Below are 17,916 nucleotides of genomic sequence, written 5' to 3'. Positions count from 1 at the left end.
CAAAGAGACATCGCCCAGCAAGGTGTCCTCAAATACATCCAGCCATATGCTGGCAACCTCGTCCAGGCTGATCACGACAGAGCTCCCATTTGCGCAGGTCTCGAGCAGCGCGCGGTGATTGCTGATGCTCGGCATTATCGAAGGTTTCGTACTCGAGCCTGGCATGGTAGCTCGAGGCGTGGTCGCACGTCTGAATGGAGCCTTGAATCCACTGCTTCCGATGACAGTCTGCAGAGATATGTCTGCCGGTGCCTCGCTCAGCTCAGCGAGTAGGCCCTCGACCACAAGAATGCAGTTGTGCAGACTCTCACCTAATTTAGTCATGACCCGATTCCCTCCCTGCATGACGGTCCTTCGTGAACCTTCACGATGCTTATGGTGCTTCGCTAAAGCTGTGATTGCGGTCGCAGCCTCAGCCTGAGCAGTGTGACGGGACGACGCAGGTATCGGTCTCTTGTGGACAGCAGCCGTTCTCGGTGTAACGCTAGTGATTGCTCCGGTAAACTAGATATGACACAAACTCACCAGAGCGTCCGTGAACTACACTCACAGTCCGTCGAGTAGATTACAGTCCCTCTTTGACTTGGTGGACATCGCCCCGCGGTCTCCCCCAGTCTACGTCTCAACCAGATCCTATGGCGGGATGGAAACTTCAACACTATTCAGCGAGAATTCGAAACCGGTGGTCTATCAGTGTGTCCTGGAAGTGAACGGTTCGCGGGGGTGGGCAAAGATGAGACGAAGGCGGCGGAAGGCTGAGAGCAATGGACGCTAGGTAAGGAGGTGCCGTGGTAGTTGTGGCTGAGATCAGTATCTGACTCTTCGCCAGCGGTTAAGAAGTCGGTGTTGTGCTTACAGTGCTATAGTTCGAGCAGCAGAAGATGCATTTAGTATTCTAAGTACTGTAATAGATTACTCGAATGGTAGAAGATATAGGAAGTATTCTACGTACAAATAAGCATTCTTTCTTTGAAGTTCGAAGACTACCAAAGTGTCTGGTAAGCGTATTTCGTAGCCCAGTTGTTCAGTAGGAACTTGGAGGCACAATCTAATATAGTGTGTGTATTCCACTCATCTGGCAAGTGCTCGGGTGCATCACCCACAGAGCCAGGGAACTTCGGAATAAGCTGGCATGATTGGCGAATCAGGCTCAGAGGTATTACCTCGCCCTGTGGATGCCCGTTAGATCGAACAGGTGGCTTGTTCACCGCGTACATCATATGAGTAGGATCTGCTGACGTAGAAAGTTTTGAATACCACTCTATATAAGCCAAGGGCCCTTGCTCGATCCAGCTCTGGGGCGCCGCCAGGGGAAGGTGAGTTCGCGGGTCTTTGATACGCTCCGGTAACCTAAATATCACCCTCACCCGGCCTATCCTGGTCCCTAGGAAAACTCCGCATAAAGATCTGTGTCAAGGCGCATAGGAAACTAAGTAACGTACCTTGCAATCCCGTTGCTTCAGCTTCGTCGTCCTGCATCACGACGACAGTGTCAAAGCGCCCCGGTTGATCACCGCTTGGGGGACGTGCCTTGACCGCGTCCGTCTCCTCCGTGTTGTCTGTCAGAGGCTCGGGAGAGTATTTGAAGGCGTGGAATACATCGACGCGATCAAAAGGCATGTGTGACACAGCCGTGCTGAGCTCCGTAGGAGTGAGAGGTCGTCCTAGCTTCAGAGTGTAAATGTATTGCCCTAGCGCGCTAGAGAAGCCAGGGGAATTGTGACGGTCCTCGATACGATCTATAGACTGGAGAGGCACGGTGGGGTGTTTCGGGAGTTTGATACGTGCATTCTTGGAAACAGACGGCAAAGCAGAGTTGTCCACGGCGTCGTCATCGTCAAGGTCCGAGTCCGAGTCGTAGTCTGCGAGGGGTAGCGAACGTCGAATGGAGGAGCTCAATATGACCATCTTTTCCTGTCGCGCGAGCCATTGGACCATCTGCGGACGCGCGTTCCGATGATTGGAGGCGCGCCAGCCGTTCTTGGCGAAGTCAATGTGAAGGCGTTCGAAGGCTTCGGTGTTATAGTTGTCGGTAGTACCTAGTGAACGGATCGCGTCGACATAGTGCAGTAGAGCGTGAAATTTCGGAATATTTAGGTGATCGCGTACACCGCAGTTGACAAGAACTGATTTGTTCTTGTGGAAGATCTTGAGCGCGTCCTCCATGTACTGAAGAGTTGTATCGTCGTGCGTGGAGTATTGAGCGAGGTAGATAAAGTCCAAGATGGATCGAAACGCCAGAATGGCGTTGTTCGGGATCTTGCCCACCAAGCACCCCAAGAGGATCCGCGCCATATGCTTGCGCTCGGAACCCGAAATTTGAGACAGCACGGATATGCCGTTCTTGAAATGACGGACTCCGAACGCATGCGGAAGGCAGCGTATACGTCGATCGAGCTCCTGCTCGTCGACGAGTTCACCACACCAGTCGACAATATGTTTGAATACGCCTTGGTACAATTGGTGAAGCACGTCCGGGGTGATGCAGGCGTTAATGTCGGTGTAAGGGAGGTCGCGCCAGAAGGGTCGTACGGTGTAACCTGAGACGTTGAGGTCACTGCAGGCCCGTGCGTAGGCGGCGGAATCCTTCTTCCCGTCGGTCTTCTCGGCAGCGAGGCGCAAAACGTCAAGAGTCCAGAGCGATGTGCGCGGGGTTCCAGGTGATGGCGATTCGAGTTTGTCCTCAGGAAGCTGACACTTAGGACATGTTCCATACTTGGAGCATGTCACAAGACATTGCTCCGGGTAATCTGCTACGTACGCAGCTAAGATTGGATGTACTCTGCGCACCGCACCGTCCCCTCCCGTCACCTCGATCCCGTTCTTTCCTGCCTCGATGAGTGGTTCGACAATGACGCGCACCGATGCGTGGAACAATTGTTGCGTCAGGGCCCGTTGCTTGCGTTTGGTAATCCCGTCCGAGCTGATTTTATCGACCGATAGGTATCCTATGAGAATGCAAGCGTGTTCCGAGGGTTTCCGCCTCAGAGCGCGCGGTATGTTGCCGAGGGTTAGGTACACAGGGTATGCGGACTTGCCGCCGGAGAACTGAGTTAGCTGTGTCTTATCTGTCGCGATGATGACAGGGGCGACTGCTGCACCGTGTGGTAAGATGCTCTGAGAGCACAATCATCGTGTTAGCATGCTGAAGTAAGGAACAAGTTCAATATATTCTACGCACCTGCACCGCATGCCACCAGCGACCGCTCCACATCTCGTTGTATATGCGAGTTGTACGAGATGCGTCGGAGAAGATGCGTCGAGGCCGGTAGACGATCTGGTCAGCGTGCTCGGGATTGCCTAGCAATGTTCGTATTGCCTCGATTATGTCGCGATACTGAACCAGATGTTCTTCGTTCGGTCGGTCCTTGAACGTCAACCATCTTTCCTTCCACTCCGCCCTCTCCGGAAGCGAGTCGACCCGTTGCAATAATGCGTAAGAGTTGTGGTAAGAAAGACCCAGTCTTTCTTTGAACTAGAACGTATGCCTTAGCATGCAAGGACACAGGCTCGAGATAGTGAGTAGCTTACCCCAGGAATTGCCAACGCTCTGTCCACGGACCCTCTGCTGAGCCCTTCTTGTACAGCCCACGACGCGAAGCTCCAATCCATCTCGGTTTCGAAGGGCGCCCAAGGATTAGGCGGGTCGTCGTCCACGTTATTCTCTCCGTCGTCTGCTGTTGATTTCGCGTAGTTTTAATGTTTAAAGTGTGATGCCACAGCATAAAGAAGGACTTACGCTGTGAAGGCGTCTGTTTCCGTCTATGTTTCCGCCACCTCTCGAGTATAGCCTCATCAGTTCGGACCACATGCGCCGCATCCTCGTTCACATCCTCAACTCGGGTATCAGCGTTGTCGTCCAGAGTGAGCGCGGTTCGGCGGGATTGAGCGGAGGAAGCTCCCGAACTACTTGAAGAGGCTCCTTGTATTGGTGCAGAGGCATCGACAAAATCATACAGAGACGCGAGTTCTAAGGAACTTTCACGCTCTTCATCTGACGACGAGATGTCCGGCGAAGTGGAAGGTTGACGGCAGTTTGATGAATGCAAATGGCTGCCGCTGGCTCCGTCTTCAGTATCGTGGTTTCGGCGACACGACCTGTAAAAAAATCGTCACTTGAGGTGCTCCGGCTAACAACTGCGGTAAATTCGTACGATGCCTCCGCTTCTTCGGTCAGTGCTTCGTCGTCTTCGTCGTCTTCGGATACATCGAAAGTGAATATTTCTTTCAACTTGCCCTTTTTATACCAAGCACATCCCTGGCTGGCAGTCTGGTGGGCGGAAAGACCTTGTACTGTCTCAAAAGGCCGGTTACAGGCGGCACAGGTCGTGGCGAAGATATCTTCCAAAGACCGACGTCTCTTCCCCATGGCCTTTTTTAATTTATCTGTGTGAATACGTGAGCGTTCAGTGGACCTTAACGTAGACTCACCGGGTTTTTTTGGCGACGTGGTAGAGGGTCTGGTTACGCTCAATGCGCGCTAGCGGAGGGCGCACAAGAACCGCACTCTACTCCTACATCATTCCATTCTGCTTAAGCGACTTTGACAGGCAAGACGCCGTGACCGCGGGAGCGTGCTCGCTCCCGCGCCTTCTACCTTTTCTGTGCGCTCAGTCTTCTCGGCTTCGTGCAGTCATCTCACCGTCTCCTTTTTTCGAGCCTCCATCTTCAACCTACCGCTTAAACGGCACCTACCTGCATCGTCTCCTGTAGCGCTCTAGCGCTCGAGCTCAGTGAACCGCACCGTTGACGCTCACCTATCACAAGCCAGTAAGTACAGCATGGACATACTTTTTTCTTTTGTGTCTGCTGATTAGTCCTGCGGATCCTCCAGCTTTCAGCACGCCAACAGCGGATAGTTCACAGCGTCAGGTAGGCCTTCCAAACTCTGAACGTACTTGGAACTCGCGACGTAGCGATCGATCTTCGCGGCCGTTGACGGCCCGCTAGTGGCTGGCATGGGGACCACCCCTCCATGCAGTATCCCACGGTTGCGTGCCTGGGCGGTGTCAAGGTGGCGCTAGGCACGGCCGCCGCTTCCGTGTTACATAAGTAATAAGGCAGCCTTTCGGGCGGTCCTTGCTGCGAGGCGTGCGTCCGGAAGTCTCCCCTCAACATGTCGTATCGCAGGTCCCTCTCGTCACCGGGGCTGCTGCCTCCTCGTTCTCTTCTTCGCAATGCTGCCTCTCTGACCGGTTGGTCATCCTGTCCTCACAGCCCTCGTAGTCCCCTACATCGCGGGGAAAGTGCGGGCACAGGAGTGACGAGAGACATAGCTGAACTCTCTCCAGAACATACCGGCGAGTCATGCTTACTAGATCTGCCTTGATTATGCTGATCACAGGAGGAGGCAGGCTCTGATTCTGCTCGATCTGAGCATTCGACCTCAGACAGCGAATCTGCAACGTCTGAGACAGCGCGCTCACTTTCCGCTCCTTCTCCAGGCTCCTCTCAGGTCATCTATCCTCCTCCCGACCGGCAGCTTCGCCCCGACCTGCAGCTTAGCCCCGTCCCGTTGCTTAGCAAGGTCTTCGGGAAGAAGGCCATTCGGAGCCCGCTTTGGCCTGAACTTTACGATTTCGAGCGCGTGAGGTATCTCGAGGGCAAGTTGGGGCGTGAACTGACAACTGAACCTCAGGAGGTCGAGATCACCCAGGACGAGTGGAAGGATCTAGTAGTCTACCTGAACGAGCACGGCATTCTTCTGAAATTCTTCAGGTGAGCTGATTATACCGGACGTCGAGAAGGCAGCGCGCGACTCACACACGCGCACGCTTAAGTTTTCACTACAACTCCCGAACACTCAAACTCTACATGGCGTCTGTGTCTGGAGCCCACCAACGGGTGATCCTCGAGTTCTGGGACTTATCTCAGATGCTATTCGACATTTGCGTCCTCCGCGGCAACCGTTACAAGATCATCCTCGGTGGCGAACACATGAAGACCATCGCGGGCCCCATCATGGACCCTTACCAGATAATCTCCACCATTCACATTCCAGATATCGTGATCAAGATCGTGTACAAAGACGGCGAGTATGAGGTGGGGGTGATAGAGGTGGGGTTCACGGAGCCGTGGGACAGTTTCAAGGGACGCGTAAGCACCGTTGTCGTCTGTCCTGACGTTGGCTAACTTTCTCTCGTATTGAGATGCGGGGGTACCGTTTTGTCTCCACCCGGAAAGACAACTCACACACTTGGCCGGTCTTCGTGGGCGGCATCAAGATGTTCGAGCACACGAGGTTCAGGAGACCCAAAGTGACCACACTTAGCTCGACTGAGCTGGATGAGTGGAGGGTCCTTCCGCTCACAGACCTCGCCGAGCTCCCTGAGGAGCAGGCTGTGCCCGAGGGTGGCGAGGTCGACGACGAGGATGTGGACAAGATAGCCGAGCCCGCTCCAGGCGGGCCCGAGTACGCCTTGACACGCTGCATCGTGGCGAAGGGGCGCGTTTGGTGTGGCGAGCTATCTGCGTGGTTTGTCTTGTTTGAAGTCTCAAGATATCTGTCGGACGAGGAGCGCACTGTCATCAACGAGGGACTGACCTCCGGTTTAAGCCTCGAGGAATGGGCACGCTTGGGTTATGCTTTGGTAAGCGCGTGTTGTCTGGTAGGTTCTCGGGTGCTTACGCCGTCCTCAGCCCATGATCGACAACTACAAGAATTACCCCAAGCAGCCCTACGAGTTGTTCTGCTGGCGATACCGCCGGATCTTCGGCAGGGCACGCTTCGAAATGTGGAGGCACGGCTTCAAGGACTGGAACCGGTACAAGGCCAAACACACCGATGACGAACTCTTCAGGACTGCAGAGGACGTCGAGCGCGACTTCAACTTCACTGCTCTCGGCACTCAAATGAAGTTTGAGAGAGACAACGGTCTCCCTGAGAGCTTCAAGCTCCCCTTCGACGACATCGTCGAATCCATCCGTCACGGCGCCATGTGCTGTGCACGCCAGCGTTTGGAGACCTTTCAAAGGCTCCTTCCCGGAGAGCCCGGATTCGCACACACGTCACTCGGGGATGGGGATTTCGTGATCGACACGAGCCTGGAGACCGACGAGGAGATTGACACCATGGTAGCGACAAACAACAACCTGGACTTGAAGAAGAAAAGGCTAGCGCGTGTCAGGGAGTTGGACGAGGAGATGGTGAACGAGGAGAGGCGTCAGCGTCCTCGACTTGATGAAGCGGGTCGTTAGGAAGTACGTCGACGATCGCGATTGCCTGCGTTCGCCGCGTGGTTCAATACACGCCGTACACTGCGCGTTCGCTGTCGCTCTCCCCGTCGTTCTCTTCGTCGCTCTTTCCATCGCTCTCCAAGTTGCTCTCACCATCACTCTCATCATCGCTATCATCATCGCTATCATTGCTCTACCCGTCGCTGTACGATACGCTGTCGCCAGTCGTGTGTATATGTTGTCCGTCCCCGATTTCTCTGTATGTCTGTCTATGTACGCTGACTCGGCCGGTGCGTCTGTACGATACGTGAGATTCTGTTCGATATGGTGTACGATCATTTGTCCCGTCGTTATCACAATACTATGTAGACCATTGAGCCTGCGCGCAGTACTTAAGACGTCTTGGAAGAATTGGTCTCATAGAATGCGTACACATAGTAAGTCGCGGTGTAAGCTCGAATTATAGCCTGTTTACAGCGGGTTCGCTTCTAATGTCACGCCCATGTATGGCCGAAAGATCGCGCTATGAGTGATTCAATAGCAACACCGAAGCATTGATTTATCAGTGACGACTACATACAGCAAGTATTCATGTTAAGTATTGTAGAATGACGAGAGAACTGCTTAACTTAACGGCGGGTGCGCGAGATGCCATCTCGCCAAGGCGGGCGGACGCACACCCCAGCTGGCCAAGCGCGTCCTCGGGGCGGAGTTGAGAACAGCGCAGAGGAGGCAAATGTGCGCATGTGGCGACACCGGCGTGCCTCATGCCGGCGGCCAGTGAGTGTGACCGTGCGCGGCGTTGTTCCACACCTCCGACGCACCCGGTTCGCACGGCCGTAGCGAAAGAGCGCACATCGCCCCGCTCCAGACTTCCTGCACCGCGCCCTGCCAGCCCCAGCCCCCGCGCGCGAGCATCGCAGGCACCTCGTACCAGCTCGCGTGCGGCGGGATCGCGGATGGGTTCGATGGGGACGGGTGCGTGCGCGTGAAGAGGTAGACGTCCGCGTAGAACGGGTCGTAGTACGTCGTCAGGAACAGTCGACGAGCCCGCATGTTAGATAATCTGCGCATGACATGTCACCACGAGCTCGTGTCAAGAGGCGTCAACACATACCGGTACATGACCAGACAGAATCCGAGCTGGATAAGCACAAAGGCCCAGAACAGCCAGGTACCGCGGCTCCACGACAGCTTGACCCCCGTCTCCGACATCGCGGAAGGCTGCCTCCAATCAGCACCACCATCGCCACAAGGAACCGCAGGGAGGGTGTACGCACCAGGAACCGACTCGTGCTTCGGCGCATGCTCTCGCGCAGCGGCGCGTACCGACTCGTCCGCACGCTCTCCGCCGCGTCCTCCACCCGCTGCAGCGTCTGCGAGATCGTCCGCCGCATGCTCCGCGCCTTGCTCGACGCGTCCTCCAGCGTCCGCGCCCGCCCGTCGTCCACCGCCCGCTCCCGGCACGACCTGTCCCTGTACCCGTCAGTCAATACGGCCATACCCAGGAGAAACAGCAAACATACTTCTCCGCCTGCCGCGCCTCCTTCTTCATGTTCCCCACCTGCTCCCGCCCCAGCGCAAGCGCCTCGTTGTGCGCCGGCGGCGTCGGCATGTCCACAGAAAACACAGACGACCCCTCGTCCTCCACGACCGACAGCGACGCCTCCGCCAGCTCGGTGTCCAGCCCGCGTCGGACGTCACGCGAGCCAGACGCCTCCGGCGCGGGCTCCTCGACCTCGCGCCCCATCGCGTCGACGATCCGGACCGCACTCCGGCTGCGCGGGGTGGCAGGGGCGGGCTGTTGTGTCTTCCGCTCGGGAGTCTTGGGTCGCGTCGGAACGTCCTGCGCTGGCCTCTGCGCCTCCTCCTTCTCGGCCGTCGTCTCCGGGAGACGTCAGTATCTTTGTCGCCGGCGTGTACATCGGGCGAAACATGTAACATACACACTACACGACTGTTGGTCATGAATCAGTGGAGCACGCCATATGTGCAGCGATGCGCATCCGACATGTTGCCGTGTGCAGCGGCTACGACGCAGAAATCGTCCCGAGTGACGGAAAAGTCATGTTCATGGCCAGCAGGGTGCACGGTGGACTGCTCGTTCATCCATCACCTGCTGGCGCGGGCATTGCCAAGGACGGCCGTGAATGAGGTGTGTCCAGTGGGGGCGTACCTTCGAACTTTGAGCCTTCGCGCTCGCTCTATCCACTCACCCTTCCTTTCCCTTCCTCTTCGCATTCTCCTCTCGTCCTTCTTGCTCCACGTTCCTTGCAGCTCGCACGGCTTGCCCCCTCAAGGCAGGACTTGTACGCGCATCATTTAAGTGCTGGGTCGCGCGGCTGAGTTGCGCGCGTGTCGCCAGAGCCGCATGTTCGACCAGGGGTTGCCACGGTCGAGCACTAAAGCGCAAGAGTTTACGAAGGGCCGAAAGATGAGTGTTTGAACGTTCGGCAGATGGGCTGGCAGACGACGGAGTAGGCGGGAGACGGCTGAGCGGGCAGGCGGGAAGATAACTGAGCGAGCGAGCGGGTGAGACAGCAGAGGCGCGCCGTCGCCTTCAAGTGCGAAGCGCTCAATTCGGCGAATGCCTGCAGCCACCACTACTGACACACCGACACACGACTTCGCGCCTGACTCTAAGGCCCTTTCCTCGCGTCCGCTGCCCCCATATCTCACCTTTGTCTCGCCGTTGTCCGCCTGTCGCAGATCTTTAGGACACGCGTAGACGGGCCTATCCTCAGGAGACGGGGTGCGCGGCAGTGGCGGCACGCAGCCGCAACGAGCTTCAGCGATGCACTAAGAGCATCGCTGGAGGCTCGCAAACTAGGTGGGTGCCCCGACATTGGCTTGATGGGCCCGCCGTGTGCGAGTTTGGCTCACGACGAGCATGAATTCAGGAATAGAGATACCCAAGCACAAGGTGAGCGTGAGTTCCAGTCATGGCACAGAACCTGACGAACCATCTGCCCACTTCTATACTTGCTCCATCTGCTCGTCCGCTTGCTCGCGCCCTTGTCTACTCGCTTGCCAGCTCTCTCCTTCGTCCGGTTCCCCGTCCGCCCGGTTCCTCGTCCGCCCGGTTCCCCATCCGCCCGTTTCCCCATCTGCCCGCTTGCTGCTTGCCCGCTCGCCCTCGCCTCTCCCGCCTGCTCGCATGCGATCTTCCATTTCCCTCCGAGGTAAGTGGTTGACCTTATTTTTGTAGATGCGTACTGACACCAGGTCTTGTAGTGCACGCCCGCTGGACATGGACATCCATCTGCAGAGCTTCAACATTCCCCACTTCCCGTCGCTTATGATCGCCATGTCGAAGCCGGCCTATCTGGCAATCCTCGAGTATTCGCCAACGAAGCCAATCCTCATCTTCGTTCCGTCTCGTCGTTAATGTCAACTTACTGCAGACGATATCCTCACGCACTGTGGTGCGGACGACGACAGTAATCGTTTCCTCAACATCGAGGAGGCTGACCTTCAACCTCACCTGGACCATATCTCCGATACTGGTTTGGTCGAGACCTTGAAACACGGTGTTGGGTACTACCTTGAAGCTCTGAGCAAACAAGACAAGAAGATCGTCGAACACTTGTCCCAATCCGGTGCCATTCAAGTCCTGATCGCTTCGAAGGTAAGTAACAGTGTAGCTCGCGTTCGTTAGTGTCGTCAGTCAGCTAATCCGTTCACTAGGACACTGCTTGGAGTCTCCCCGTGGCCAGCTACATGGTGATCATCATGGGCGTCCAGTTCTATGAGGGTAAAGAACATCGATACGTTGATTATCCCGTCATGGATGTCCTACAGATGCTCGGGCGTGCGTGTCGTCCCATAGAAGACGACAAAAGCCGCTGCGTACTCATGTGCCAGCAGACACGGAAGGACTTCTACAAGAAGTTCCTTGCTGAAGGCCTCCCGTCTGCCTACACACATGCTCCACGACTATTTCCTCGCCGAGATCGCCGTGAAGACCATCGAAAACAAACAGGATCGCTTAAGGAACGCACGAAGATGAAGGGTCCTCTGGAGGTCGTTGCCTCGTCCGCCGAGTTCGAATCAATACCAATTCGTCGGCACGAGGACGTGCTGCTCCGGCGCATCTATGACCGCGTGCCCGTCAAGCTCGACCGCGCGGACTTCGAGGCGCCGCACTTCAAGACGTTCCTCATGCTACAGGCGCACTTCTCGCGCCTACCGCTTCCGCCAGATCTTGCGGCCGATCAGGTGTTGGTGCTCGAGAAGGTCCTCAACCTGCTCTCGGCTTGCGTGGACGTCATGTCGTCGAACACCTGGTTGAACGCCCTCAGCGCAATGGATCTGTCGCAGATGTGCGTGCAAGCTTGCTGGGAGTCTGACTCTCAACTCAAGCAGATCCCGCATTTCGAGCCCGACGTGAGTTCTTCGTGCTCGATTCTCGTGATGCTGAGACTGATCGAGTTCTTCTCTGTTCTTCTATAGGTCATCGCGAGGTGCAAGGCCGCTGGCGTGGACTCAGTATACGACATCATGGAGATGGAGGACGACAAGTGACATACTGTCCTGCGTATGGACGCGCGCCAGATGCGCGACGTCGCGACCTTCATCAACTCCTACCCCACCCTCGATGTCAACTACGAGCTCACGAAGGGCGATTGCGCAGGAAATTGTAGGCACGTCGGTTGATGTTAGTGTAGGCTCGCGCAGATCGTAAAAAACGCCAAGAAGCAGGCATTCAGGGATCCGCTCGGGAGGACCCGGACGAACTGTCGATCGACCAGGCTGCTATGTTTGAGAGCGATGTGACAACCTTCCTCGCCGAGCTTCCACCCGCGTTCCGTCTCGAGCTCGACCATACTGGTCAGAGCACCTTCCTCTCCTGCTTCTACCGTGCTGACAGCCCAGAAGGGCGAGCTTGCCATCCTGGCGAACTGCGTCATCATGAAGCTCTACATCCCGTTCCTGAAGGACAGCCACACGGGCGCGGGCAAACACCAGGCCATTCTCGCTACGCTGAACGCCGCTCATGCGATCATCTACGCCAGCCGGATGCTAAACGGCGTGTGGGCCAACACGAGGCCGGCTGCGTTCGACTTCTACAACTTCGGCAGGGCGCTGTTCGACGCCGCGGTCGTCTGCGCGCACGCGGTCATCCAGCAGCCGAGCGGGATCTTCACCGGTGAAGCCCTGAAGGGCATCGCGTGTGCGCTCGACGTGCTGAGGACTCTCGAGGAAATCTACGCGGCAATACCAGGGAGTACCGCGGACAGCAGCGGTTATTACACCTACCGTAAGCCTTACCTCCTCTTCGACTGCGGATTTTGACCTGAACCTCTGCGCAGCCTGCTCGACTAAGGTCCACGTAACGCTGCAGTTCGGGAATAGCTCGAGGACGTGGGCTATATCCCCCGACGACTTCGCGTACACTACCGTGGACTCTACGGGAAACAACTGCATTGGCGCCTTCGTCGTGAACACCAGCGGCGGCACGGCCCCACCCTGGATCATCGGGGACACATTCTTGGTGCGCAATAACATCCGATGACTCGAGAACGCCTATTGATGATATCCCGAGCAGAAGAACGTGTATTCCGCGTTCCGACATGACCCGCCGTCTGTCGGCTTTGCGACGCTCTCGTCGGAGGCGGTCGCGATGAACGGTGCGGCCGGCGACCCACCGAGCCCGACGATTGGCTCTGTTGCTGCTGCTGTCGGCTCGACGAGCAGCGTCGAATCGGGATTAAACGGCACTAGCAGCAATAGCGCGGACGTTTCCGTGCGGTGGAATGCGTGCTTGGAGGACGACGGACTGATTGGAGAGGTGAGTGCTGAAAGTGCCCTGCACGACGAGCAGCGGAGGGTTGTCCGTGGCAGGCGCGTACCTGCGTACGTCGACCGTGCGCTAGAGTTGTGTAGACAGACCCGCGGTGTTGTGATGACAGCGCGGGCCCTCACATACTGTATCTACCATCATTTTCAATGCAATTGGTTTATTGCGATCACACTCGCTGGCTTGAAATCGAGCACCGCGCGCGGGGGAGTTACAACAGATGCATGAGAAGTGAGCAAGGGACTCTCGTACACAAGATACTCGTCGCTCGCATGAATGTAGCTCGGATCGTGCCTCGCACTCGCGGACGACCCTACGCAATTCCATGCGACCGAGTCTCGCACTATTAGCACTTGTATGTCTTCATATACCTCACGCTCGTATTCCTTTCACGAGCTACAACCTGACGACGTCGGCAGTCGTAATGTTAATCGTCACGCAGCACCTGCTCCGGTCCGCCGTGCACCGAAATCAAGCTCGTTTGCAAACAGCCTGAGTCGACCCTACGTATCGTATCGATCTCGCCGTACGGTATGACTAGTCAATACTACATGCCACCCTTGCTCCGCCGTGCCCCGAAATCAAGCTCGTTCGCCGAGCCTCAAGTCTTCCAATCTCGTCAACACTATGACTATCGCTACTTCCGTCACACGCACCCCGCGTCGGCATCCGTCTCTCGCACTCGGTCATTGCCAGGATACTGTCGAGGAACCAATGCCGCACTATACGATTATGTACCTAGCCTACAATACACGTCACCGCGAAGGTAAGCCGTGCACCGACATTGCCCAGCCGGTCCGCACTTGTTGAACACCACCCACCGTCTCTAGCACCACACTGTCGGTCTCGTCCACTCACTGCCCGACGCATCGTCACGGCGGCAATGGGACTTCTACACGGCACTCCGTCATGAGCGCACCGCACGGCTAGGTTCAACGACCCCGCCAGCACTTCTCCGCGTCGCTCGGACTGTCCGGGAGAAGACCCGGTGTGGGCTCCGGGCTCCCCGTCCGCAACAACGGGCACGAGCCCTGAGTCGAGGGACACGGCCGCCATCCCAGCGCACGCACGTCAAACCACGACATGCAATGACGGGGCAGGCAACCTGGCTTCACCGGGGGCCCGGAAGACATGGGCGAGACGGTACGCTCCCTTGTGATCAGACGGTGAGCACCATCAGCGTTGCGCCCGACAACATGACGTACCGTTCCACGCCGCGCCAGGCCGCTCGTCGAGGAGTGGTCCCCATTCGACGACCAGCAGAGTCGAACTGCTGCGGACGCGCCAAGCGTCGGGGTCCAAGCCGGCGGACTCATACACAGCTGAAGGTGGGGCCCAATGGTGAGTGGGTGCGCAGACAGACGGACGACGACGGACTGACCGAGCCTCCCGACGCTCCCACCTCGCAGGCCATGCCCAACGGATGACGTCCTATTCCGCCAGCGAGGTCGACACCCAACGTGGCGGCGGCGATCGTCGCGGAGACAGACTCAAAACGAGGGGACTTACCGGTGAGCCATAGGGAACGGACGATGCAGCGACAGCGAGACCTATACGGTGTATGCGTCTGAGGAGTCGAGCAGGGCGGAGGCGGTCAGGGTGGTCGAGATGATGAAGAGGAAGGCGGAGGCGTCGAGGTCGAACAGCGCGTACAATGGTGCTACCGCGGGCGTGAAGCGCAAGTGGGACGTGCTCGACGACGAGCGGATGGAGGCGGGCTTCCAGTTCCCTTATGTGGGCCCGTCCGTGAGCTCGGTCAAGGCAGGCCCGGGGTGTTCGCCGGCTAAAGTGAACGGCGGCATGGCGAACGGTAAGGACGCCAGTCTGGCGCAGCCGGAAGGGTCAGGGAGGAAGGAGAAGAAGCACATGAAGGAGAAAGAGAAGGACAAGGGAAAGCAGCAACCGGTGGGTATTCGCGCTCGGCCCACCCAGCCAGCTAGCGGGGGCGGGAGGCCAAGGGGTGCATCGATGTCGAGCAACACTGCTGGGCCCGCCTCGCTGCCGCCCTCCTCTTACGCTTCACATATTCAGTCGCTCCCATCCCACCTCGCGCCCGCCGCGCCTCATCCGCACGACGGGTACGCGATTCGTCCTCCCCAAACGCCCGTGCAGCAGACACCGATGCAAGACCACATGCCTAGCGAGGACTACCAGATGCAGTTCTCCAACGACGACGTGGAAGGCGGTACGAATCGACGTTCTCCGACTCGCCGCAAGGGGCGTCCCTCTTCAACACCTCATCCCTCTCGCAACCCAACCCAGTCTCGTACACCACGGGCCCCGCTCCGCCGAACTACTACCAGTACGCGCCCCCGCCTGGCCCGCCGCAGTCATCACAGGGCCCGCCTACCGGGTACGAGAACCCGCCGATGAACCACCCGCAGAGCGTCGCGCCGCCGATGGGCAGACTGCCGATGGACGCGTCTGGCGGGCAACCCGGCCTGTCGATGTCGACGATAGTGGGGACGCGGTACGGGATGTCGTACAGGCCCGAACACGCGCCGCCTATGTCGGCGCACGACTATCACCCGCATCCGCTGGCACTGAAGGGCGCGCCGATGTCGGGCTCGCATGCGTGGCTCCCGCCGGAACACGGTGCGGGCGCGGAGATGTGGGACGAATACAAGTACGTGGGATGAACTCTATAACCTTAAGCTTGGTCCCTCTCAAGGATGCGGCTCGCTACTTAGCATAGTTCATACGTCATCTATTACAAAGTCATTATATCTCAATTGTATATAAAATGCTTTTTGCATCTTGAGCCACTCAAACTGAAGTACTACAAGTACGACATTAGCTTCTCAACTGGTGGTGGCCCATCTAAACAGGTCTTCGGCATCCTTAAGTTACATGCGGTGCTGTGATAGACCAACAAAGACAACAAAGGATAGGCCATATCTATCATAGCTTGCTGAAGTAAACTAGGTTTTTCCTGATGCGTGTATTCTACGAGTTGCACGTCGTGAGGTCCTTGGCAAGCTCGAGGTAGGTACCATTCGTCTGGCTACGCTTCCGATACCCATCCTCCCGTACGTCTTCCTCGTGTGCGACGTCGTAACGAAACTCCCCCCAACAGAAGAGATGTCATGGACACCGGCGAGTATGCGCGTGAACATGGACAGCGGCAATCGCGAGAGTCGTGTAAAGGCTGCCTAATGTGAGTATGATAGGTATGCTCTTGCTATGTTTCGCCTGCTCGGGTATAACGAGCGTGATCTGGTCCTCAGATATCTGGCAGCCAGACCACATCTTCCATCTGTTTCCTTCGAAACATTCCCGGCGCGCGAATTTTGCAATGACATGGCCAAGCCACAGTGCGTCCATCTCCTATTCCCACCGGCCCTCCTACCATTGTGACATTGTACGCCCGCACAGACCGACTGCTGCCGTCCGGAATGAAAGTAAGTTTTCCGCGCTCAAAACCTTTGCGGCCATCCACATGCCCTCATCGCAGCGACACGCTCCGTCGCCCAGTGGCTGTTCCTCTCTGTCGACACCGGTTCCATCACCGTCAAGGCGCACATCGTCACCATCGATGAGTGCGAGCCTGCGCAGCCTCGACAATTTGACGCTATTGCGGCCGTGCTCACGCCCATGATGCTCCATGGTGAGTGTGTCAGCGCTGGCATGATTCTGGAGGCGGAGGTCGCGAGGCAACTTGGTGTTGTCAGTCAAATCGCAGTCGGGCGGTTGACGTGTTGCCTCAGGGCGTACAACCTCCCCATGTCCCTCTCGGACCTCCGTGTCGCTACCTGGTGCCAAGGGCCGGCTTCGGTGCTATTGTCAGTTGATACTCTGATGGCTCGACGTCTGTGTCGCTCTCGGAGCGCCGAGGCGGTGCAGGTCAGAGTAGCTAAAAGACACTCCAGTATGGACGGTGTTCTGTCGCCGCAGACAGCGTCCATACAAGACATTGTCGGAGGTGGTCAGGGTCGTGGCGGGCATCCCGACGAAGAGCCCTGTTACAATGGCTACTCGAAGAGTATCTGCAATGGTGCGCTGCTCCTCGCTGCCCTTGGACAAGTTTCTCTGTCGAGATCTTCGAATGGTATGAACATTTACCTCGTTAATGCCGAAACTGCTGCACGGTTCCTCGCTAAGGTCTGCACACTCGTGTAGGACTCAGTGCCAGGCGAGCACACAGTTATCACCGGGAACGCGCGCACGAAGTAGCGCCAGATCGGCAGCAACATCCAGTATGATGGCAGTATCTCGAGGCCCAGGGCTGTCTCTCGCTCCCGACTGCCTTTGCAGGACTGAAGGGCGCACGGATCAAGCTCGCTGCGAGCGTCTCCAGCCAATACGAACTCGAGAGTCATACTGGCTGCTACATATGGCGACACGACGAATGCGCAGCGCTGCACACCCGACGTGCCCCACCGTTCTACATCCAGCCATCGCACAATCAGCACGCCGAGCCCAAGGTTCGACGTACAGACTACCGACCAGCACCAAACATCGACGAGTGCAGGTACATTCTTGACGGATGTACCCACTCCGACACCTACGTTGCCCGCGTCCGCGCCCACGCCAGCAAGTGTAATGCTGAACGTAGAGTCCGTCGTACACGTTGCTGGCCAGGAAGACGACCTGTTTGCACTGCAGGACGACCTAATGGTCGTGCCTTCCGAGCTGCAAGGCCGCACACCGGCAGTAGGGGACGACCGTCTTGCTGTGTGCACCATACGCGCAGGAACCGATCACCCGATCACCGTCGAGCAGACTCGAGCTGACGGGCGGCAGGTCATCTCACAGCCCTACATTGACATGGCTGTCGCGATGATGTGCACGTTCGGTGTGGGTATCATCGGCGAGAAGCATGCAGCGGTGGGCAGGCTCCTCGACGTATACCATCCCGAGGCAGGTGTACACGAACTCACCAAATCACAGCATTGAGTCGGATGCGAGTAGCGCGACTTACGGTAAACGAGTCGTTGATA

General features: G+C 57.2%; 4 protein-coding genes across 4 annotated transcripts; 2 read left to right on the top strand and 2 right to left on the bottom strand.

The window, feature by feature from the left end:
- Window positions 1–3,163: 3,163 nt before the first annotated feature.
- On the bottom strand, window positions 3,164–4,369 carry B0H18DRAFT_892300 (uncharacterized protein; the record flags this gene model as incomplete). The annotated part of the gene is made up of 4 exons (XM_048041341.1): window positions 3,164–3,475; window positions 3,532–3,677; window positions 3,740–3,922; window positions 4,099–4,369. The coding sequence occupies 4 exons, from the start codon at window positions 4,367–4,369 to the stop codon at window positions 3,164–3,166; spliced, it is 912 nt and encodes a 303-aa protein (XP_047885067.1).
- A 747-nt stretch (window positions 4,370–5,116) lies between these two features.
- On the top strand, window positions 5,117–7,197 carry B0H18DRAFT_961978 (uncharacterized protein; the record flags this gene model as incomplete). The annotated part of the gene is made up of 6 exons (XM_048043086.1): window positions 5,117–5,195; window positions 5,218–5,246; window positions 5,345–5,718; window positions 5,781–6,096; window positions 6,150–6,590; window positions 6,640–7,197. The coding sequence occupies 6 exons, from the start codon at window positions 5,117–5,119 to the stop codon at window positions 7,195–7,197; spliced, it is 1,797 nt and encodes a 598-aa protein (XP_047885066.1).
- Window positions 7,198–7,941: 744 nt separating this feature from the next.
- On the bottom strand, window positions 7,942–9,144 carry B0H18DRAFT_1128392 (uncharacterized protein; the record flags this gene model as incomplete). Its single annotated transcript, XM_048035332.1, has 5 exons — window positions 7,942–8,242; window positions 8,300–8,400; window positions 8,457–8,652; window positions 8,703–9,061; window positions 9,127–9,144. 5 exons carry the CDS (start codon window positions 9,142–9,144, stop codon window positions 7,942–7,944), a joined length of 975 nt encoding a protein of 324 aa, XP_047885065.1.
- Window positions 9,145–9,174: 30 nt separating this feature from the next.
- On the top strand, window positions 9,175–11,700 carry B0H18DRAFT_1128391 (Sec63 Brl domain-containing protein; the record flags this gene model as incomplete). Its single annotated transcript, XM_048035331.1, has 6 exons — window positions 9,175–9,322; window positions 10,211–10,358; window positions 10,411–10,551; window positions 10,618–10,804; window positions 10,864–11,562; window positions 11,629–11,700. 6 exons carry the CDS (start codon window positions 9,175–9,177, stop codon window positions 11,698–11,700), a joined length of 1,395 nt encoding a protein of 464 aa, XP_047885064.1.
- Window positions 11,701–17,916: the final 6,216 nt, after the last annotated feature.

The sequence above is a fragment of the Fomitopsis serialis genome (assembly GCF_022376445.1).
Source record: "Fomitopsis serialis strain Sig1Antser10 chromosome Unknown B0H18scaffold_311, whole genome shotgun sequence".
NCBI classification, from domain to species: Eukaryota; Fungi; Basidiomycota; class Agaricomycetes; order Polyporales; family Fomitopsidaceae; genus Fomitopsis; species Fomitopsis serialis.
The sequence above is the reverse complement of the archived record's forward strand: the minus strand, read 5'-3'. Positions and strand labels throughout refer to the sequence as shown.